The 7,632-nt window shown below is 44.2% G+C and overlaps 1 protein-coding gene across 2 annotated transcripts in view; it reads right to left on the reverse strand.

Moving 5' to 3' along the window:
• Positions 1–7,632, reverse strand: part of COG2 (component of oligomeric golgi complex 2) — a 50,795-nt gene that overhangs the window by 20,702 nt on the left and 22,461 nt on the right. For both annotated transcript variants that reach the window (XM_044916467.1, XM_021696059.2), the window contains exons 5-8: positions 7,286–7,389; positions 4,495–4,603; positions 3,709–3,888; positions 1,953–2,077 (exon numbers count right to left, since the gene is read on the reverse strand). In XM_044916467.1, the coding sequence (XP_044772402.1) occupies positions 1,953–2,077; positions 3,709–3,888; positions 4,495–4,603; positions 7,286–7,389 (518 nt within the window). The remainder of the gene's footprint in view (positions 1–1,952; positions 2,078–3,708; positions 3,889–4,494; positions 4,604–7,285; positions 7,390–7,632) is intronic.

Consider the following 7,632-nt stretch of genomic DNA (forward strand, 5'->3'; position numbering starts at 1 on the left):
TGCAGACACTGGGTAGTTGCTATCTTGAAGATGCTGCGCCAGGTGTGGGCAGTGCAGAAGGGGAGCACGAGCTAAGCCTATGGACATCAGTCCTCAACAGAGGTAAAAGCCAATGTGCCCTGGAATCCAGAGGACGTGCTTAATGCTGAACATCAGGATAAAAGATGGTCTCTTGAAAGAAGTGGTATCTCAGGCACGCCTGGGTGGCTCAGTAGGTTAAGCATCTACCTTCGGCTCAGGTCATGATCCCTGGGTCCTGGGACTGAGCCCCATATTGGGCTCCCTGCTCAGTGAGGACCCTGCTTTTCCCTCTGCCCCTCCCTCTGCCTATGTTTTTGCTCTAATAAATAAATAAATAATCTGAAAAAAAAAAAAGGAGTGGTATCTGAGCTGGAGCTTCATGTGGAGTGACAGGTCAACAGAAAGACAAAGAGAATGGGAAGGGCAGGAGACAATGAGGGAAAACACAGAAGCACACAATACAGATGTTCCTCAACTTGTGACAGGTATCTCCTAATAAATCCATTGTTTTTTTGGTTTTTTTTTTAAAAGATTTTATTTTATTTATTTATTTGAGAGAGAGAGAGCACAAGAGGGGGTAGGGTCAGAGGGAGAAGCAGACTCCACACTGAGCAGAGAGCCCGATGCGGGACTCGATCCCGGGACTCCGGGACCATGACCCAAGCCAAACACAGTTGCCTAACCAACTGAGCCACCCAGGCGCACCCAATAAACCCACTGTTAAGTTGGAAATCTCATAAGCTGAAAATGCATTTAATACACCTAACCTACCAAACATCAGAGCTCAGCCCAGCCTACCTTAAATGTGCTCAGAACACTTACAGTATTGTACAGTTGGGCAAAATCATCTAACACAAAACCTATTTCACAATAAAATATCTGATATCTCATGTAATTTACTAAACACTGCACTGAAAGCAAGAAACAGGATGGTTTAAGTGTGTTGGTTGTTGATCCTCGTGACGGCGTGGCTGCCTGGGAGCTGCGCTTGCTGCCCCTGCCCAGCATCACGAGAGAAGATCCTACTGCAGATCACTAGCCCGGGAAAAGATCCACAGTCAAAATTTGAAGTACGGTTTTTACTGAATGCATATCACTTTTACACCATTGTAAAAAGTCAAAAAAACATAAGTGGAACCAATGTGAAGCCAGGGTTCTTCTGTACAAGGTGTGTTAGGGAAGATCAAGTGCTACTGTCTGACCGGGAACCATAGTGGTATGGGGGAAAGTTTCACAGTAGAAAGTTTTACAGTGGAGAACCACCGAAGACCAGAGCATCAAGGGCCTCACAGGCTGCGCAAGGAAGACTGGATGTTCCTCTATGAGCGATGAGAAGCCACGAAAGACTTAGGAAGGCAGCAGAGTTCTGGGCAGATGGGACAGCCAAGGGTTGCAATGAAGAAGGACAGGTGGAGCCAGGGAGACCAGGTGGGGAGAGCCTGCTATCCTGGACAAAAGACAACGACAAAAGTCTGTACTGGTGATGGTTGAAGGTAATGGGGTATTCAGGAAACAGAACTGGAAAGCCATGGAAATGAAATAAGAGAGGGAGGGAAAACCGAACATGACTTTAATCACAATCAGTATAAAACTTGTTGAATTAAACTGAATTGGTATTTCTAGACAGATGATGACATCAGAATAATGGAAGGAAACGAATCTTGATTTCGAACCTGATGAAGGAGAAAGTGTAGAGAAGGGAAAAGTAGAGGCTCTGGGGTCCGAGAAATGTAACCTTCAAGATTCATCCCACTGTTAGTTTCCTTCCCTGTAAACCCAGGCTAGCGATACCCGCCTCACGGCACTGGTAACAAACAGGAAAGTGCCCACGTTCCCAGTTCAGACAAGATAGCCAATGATCAGCAGCCCACTAGGAGCTAACGGGCGGTTACTAAACGGAGCTGAGGTGCAAGCACAGCAGTTTCCATCACCTTGAGATGGTTCCTCCTGTGACTTCTCGAAGAAGGCGGCAGTGGTGAGGAACAAACCCCAGGAGCTTATCATACATGATCTGAAGGCCGTTCGGATGAGACTCGACAATCTGCTCTACGATCACCTATTGGAAGGAAGAGCATTTTTTTTAAAGCACCTAAAAGAGAAGTATGAACTGTACACTACAGAAAAAAGAATAAAGAAAACCTTACAAATACGCGTCCTCATTCCTCCTCCCCACCTGACATGCTTTCTATACAGGGGGTAACAGCTGCACTAAAATCTAGGTCCTAGGAGCAGGGGACACAGTTCTGACCCTGGGGGACACAAAGGCTGGGTGACAGAGACTGGCCTGAAGCTGAAATATCACACACAATCTGCTTCCCTTCTGAGCTTGAAAGCAAAACACTGTGTCCCCAGACAACAGCTCTGTATCGTCTTCACCTTGGCCTTGTCATCTACCATCTCCAGATTAGGGAAAGGGTTGAGACAGAGAGTGATGGAAGAAAACACATTTTATTTTGCTTTAGTGTTTTATTTTTTGTGGTAAGGTTGAGTTTCAGGAGGTGAATGACAAGCATACAAACTTAAAATACAAACGTGGCCATGGTTCATTTAACATGCCACTGAAACTTAAAGTACTTCCCTAATTTAGCACATTCGATTCAGTTCAATGAAAAAGGCATAAGTTAGTAACTAAAATATTTTCACTTAGTGATAAAGAATAACAATCTTTTTCACCCCCCTAGAGATGGCTATGAAATATAATAGGATACACACAAAGAATTGACAGATCATTTATTTTTAGTAATCCTAATGAAGCTGAGAGGATTACTGAAATTAATCCTTCAATTTCACTTTCATCAATGGGATTCACTGTCCCGTTTTAAAACTGGAAGACTTTCATCCTGAAGTCATGGTGGGTAGCTTTGTACTCACTGGACGGAAAGAACACTCCCACTGGCAAGTGACTGGAAGAAAGTCCTCAAACACTGAGGACTGGCTTCATGACTTCTATCAGCTTGAACCAGATGAAACTGACACTAAGTCGGAAATTGTGGAGTGCTGGCAACTCCATATGGAGCAGCCTATACTCTGGCTGCTCAGGGGCAGGATATCCTTACTCCCTCATAGGTCAAGGACAATGGGTAACCAAGTTCTGTGTTTAAGGTACTACCCTGCTAACTTGCCCATAAAAGCCCTTTATCTTTGAATATTCCCTCCCTCCCACCCTCCTGGCCTGGCAAACTCCTCCACAGTTTTCAAGACTTAGGCCAAATCTATTCTGTGAAGACATCTCCCCTCACAGACTTTCCATGCTCACAGGGATGTCTTCCAGGTCCTCCAGCAGGCACGTGTGCCGCAGTGGGGTCATCTGCCTAACTGTTCTATTCGACCCCAGCAGTGCAAACATGCTTTTCAGCAATTTCATTGACATATAATTTACAGAACTTAAAACTGACCTGAAAATGTTCTGATCCATACCTTCTTCCTAGGCAAGACCCCCACCCCTACGAAATTAAGACGATCCCCGAGCTCTGGCATCACTAGAAGATACCAGAGCGCATGCCTGATTCCTGCCATGCTGACGATAACCAACAGGGACCGACCCTTTCTTCCAACCGGAAGTGCAGTACCCAGGAGAATCTTCACAGACAGATCCCTGATCTATCTCTCTCACACCCAGGGAAGAATGGAAGTCAGAACAGACGATCTGTGAGTGTCTGCTGCACGAAGAACATGAGGTGCACACACCTCATCCATGTATGGTTTCACCAGTACTTGACCAACTAATGCCTCTGCGTCCCGCGTCTTGTCAATCGTGGCATAGGTCCGTAAGCAGTGCCGTATTATATCAACATTCGAAGTCTGAAGACCTTCTAACAGCAGGCCTTCCAGGCTCTGCTGTAACATGGCCGTAATGCCAGCTATACGCTGCAAGAACAAAGAGACAAGTCAAGAAAGCTCCAGGGAGAACAGTTTCTAAAAATTCATATATATATATATATATATATATATGATAGATATATATATATATAAAGCGAACCTCTTATTCTACCAGAATATATGTAAGATTAAAATAGTAACATTTCCTGGAGAGTAGCAACAAATCTCTTCTCCCCACGATTTCTTTGTAAGTAAATCTTTGCTTCATCAAAGGAAAGTTTAGACAGAATTACCGAAGGACAAAAAGTTATTTTCCTCTTAAGCCACAGAGTAAATCGGACAAGGGTGCATTTAAACCCAGTCAAGGGCTTTGGATAAATGAACTCTGACTACATCATATAATGTGTCAAGTTCCATGGAATTCACAGTTAATTTTACTCGTATAGTTTGGAGAATAAGCTTGTGTCTTTACACAAAATCTACATAGCGTGACACGTTGGAAGCAGGGTCCCAAGCAACAGAAACTGAAAGAAAAAATTCAAAGCTAGCTTCAAAATCTTGTAGAGCAGCAATTATCAGGGGCGATGCTGGGTTAAACCAAAATCATCCAGGAAATTCGCAAACAGCAAACTGAAAATCTAAATCAACACTTACCGGTCTTACTTTGTCCAGAAGAGGCATGCCTTTGCTCTGAACAGCATGAAACTGTAGCTGGTTAAATTCTGTGGCAATTCTCTCCAAAATCTGTCCAGTCCAAAGTGGGCTAGTAGAGACAATTGTAGAAATGTAGTTCCCGAAGTTGTTTAATTTCTGAGAGACCACATCACCCAGTTAGCAATGGTGAGACTTTAGCGCCCCCTGTGCTGTAACTTTCTTCACAGTGTTTTTCCAGGGCCCCCCTTACGGAGCTAACGCACCTGCACCCGCGGGCCATCAATTTTCAGGACAAACTATATGTGCAGCAGGTTCCAGGTGCGGGGTGGGGGGTGGGGGTGGGGTCGTTCCATAGAAGCACGGACGCTGCCCGGCCCCAGCCACAGGAGCTGTTCTAGGTCAGTGTGGGTCCAACTGTGTGTTTCCACCACGTTCCTCAGGCTCTCCAATTCGTGACCTTCTTCATCTCTAACCCCCTTCTCTCTCTCTGGCCCTATCCTATCATTCATACATGAATCCTCTTCTCCGCTTGCCTCATTCTCCCTCCCCCTAAAACACCTCTAATTCTTCTAAAGTACCAACCACTGTTTTCTCCTCAATCAAATAAAACTGGCCCTCTAGCAGCAATAAATGAAATACCTCAGAATAGCTGACTTTAAGTTTACATTTACCGAACAGCGGAAAGAGCAAGCTCTATGCTCTGGGTGCTAGTGAGAAAACACTCATTGTGAATCTGCCACCAAGTGTAATGAATGCACTTCCCTCCCGCCCCACAAGCACATTATTATAAAGTGTCAACACTGCTCAAAAGGAAGCTAAAGAGGGCACATACTGCATGGAGCACTGGGTGTTATACGCAAACAATGAATCATGGAACACTACATCAAAAACTAATGATGTACTGTATGGGGATTAACATAACATAATAAAATTAAAAAAAAAAAAAGGAAGCTGAATAGTGAAAGAAAAAAAAAAACTATAAAGCCTCCGAAGCACCTCTGGGCTTTTCTGAGGCACCCTACATCTGATGATGAGCAGTGAGGTAGTGAGGGGAAGACCTGCATCATAAGGAAACACAGAATGTATGGAGCCCAGCGGCGGTGCACCCAGTCCCGAAGCATCCGAACTAGTGTGTAGGGAAAGCAAGCGCCTGGCACGACCGAGCCCGAAACCTAATCCCTGACTCTACTGACTAACCTCGTGTGCATTTCGTATTGATCCTTACCTCAATGTTTCTTGGCCTGGCAAGCATGATGTATTTACTACGCACTGAGGCCGCTCTGGCTTTTCCTTACTCTAGGGCTCAGAGCTGCTCTTCTCAAGAAAAAAAATCCTCAAAGGTAATTCTGAGCAAGAGCCAGCAGAACGTCTATCAAAGACAGCACTGCAAGGGGACACGGTTATGGGAACAGAGATCACTGAGGTGTTTCTACCAGAGGAGCCCAGCAGGAATGGCAAACATGGGAAGAACACTGGAAGGCAGGCTTCCCAGGGGCCGAACGAGGACACGGCTGGAGGGGTCGTGAGCACTGCCAAGGGCATAGCAAAGCGGGGCAGCTGGAGACACACAGGCCCCCCCCCCCGGATTGCTCAGAACAGACGCTCACCGAGTCTCTGCCAAGTGTGCGGGACCGGGGGCAGAAGCACTAGTGCAACGGGCTGAAGACACAAACACGGCAGGGACTGACCACTTAGTTACAAGCCTTGATATGAAAGGAGGCAGAGACCTCGGACCCGAGAATCGCTTCCTTTGGGATGTCTCTGTTCTTAATCTACATCATCAGAGGTGTGGAGCCTATGGTCTCTAAAGTCCCTTCCAAATCGAAAACCTTAATTCCTAAAATTAAGAAATGCAACATGCCTTTAAAGGATGACCAAGCCTTTGAACTATGGGCCCATTCAATTTGGATTTGGTTGGTTTTGCAGCAGTTTATCCAATATTACTCATGGAAAAATATTACAGCTATCAATGTGATTTTAAAAAAAGCTCCTGTTAGACCGAAATTTGACCCGTATGAGGGCCTGTGTATGCCAGGTACGGCTGAGCGTATCTCAGTGGTCGAGACAAGCCTGTAGGTGGAGTGACTGTTAGTTTTACATTATAGAGGACACAGGGCACCGGGCGACCTTGACTCGCGTGGCCCAGCTGCTACGTGCAGGACAAGCCTGTGTTCTCCCCACTGCACCACACTGCATCCCACTGGCCTTAACACGATCTAATAACTCATTTTCTGAGTCACTCATCTACCTGGCTGATCGGAAATTCACACCAGGAGGGGAATAAGACAGTCACAGTATAACAAAGAGAGCCATTATCTTTGTCTTATTTCATACGCTTTTTCTTTCCTGTTTATAAATTTCAACTAAATGTGTCCTATACTGTTTCATAATGATATAATGTTGATAATGTTGTAATACTCTGGGCATGTCTACAAAAGAAAATCTAAGAAAGATGAATGGGACACCTTGAAGATCAACAGGATTTTGCTAGTCCTCAGGGAAGGTGATTCCAAATATAAAAATTTTCCACTGGAAGCACACTGCCTCTGACCCCCTGAAAGGTGACGTGTTGGGAACTGTGGCCTATAACCAAAGGGTTTATAGGGACGTATTATAAACTTTACCATTTTATGCGCTCCACTCTCCTGGAGCTACATTCAAAAACACTAAGGCACAGACCTGGATTTTCTTCTTGTTCAGAAATGAATTCTAACTAAAAAAAAAAAAAACCCCAAATTAGACTGGATGTCAAGTATTAATTTATGTGCTACTTAGTAAAAAAAATGCTTACCTGCTTGCTTCTAGTGCAGAGGTTTCTTTAGAACTTTGAGAATTTAAGATTTTTTCAATTTTTTCAACTGATCGAATAACTTGTATAAGCCTCAACACACACATCTATAAAAATAAAAATTAAGCAAACAAAAAAAGTTACCATCTTTAACCTTAATTATCTTTATTTCCCATGCTAAATGCAGGAAAATATAAAACCAAAAGTCAACTCTGAATATATAGAGCATCCTACATTTTGGATATTTCTACAAAACACGGAATTCTCAAGAATGCAAATCTTAATTCTGGCTTTCTAGAACAGCCTATTTCAATATTCTATTGCAAGTTCATAGAAAAAAAAAAAACCCT

Source organism: Neomonachus schauinslandi, chromosome 6, assembly GCF_002201575.2.
Source record: "Neomonachus schauinslandi chromosome 6, ASM220157v2, whole genome shotgun sequence".
NCBI lineage: Eukaryota > Metazoa > Chordata > Mammalia > Carnivora > Phocidae > Neomonachus > Neomonachus schauinslandi.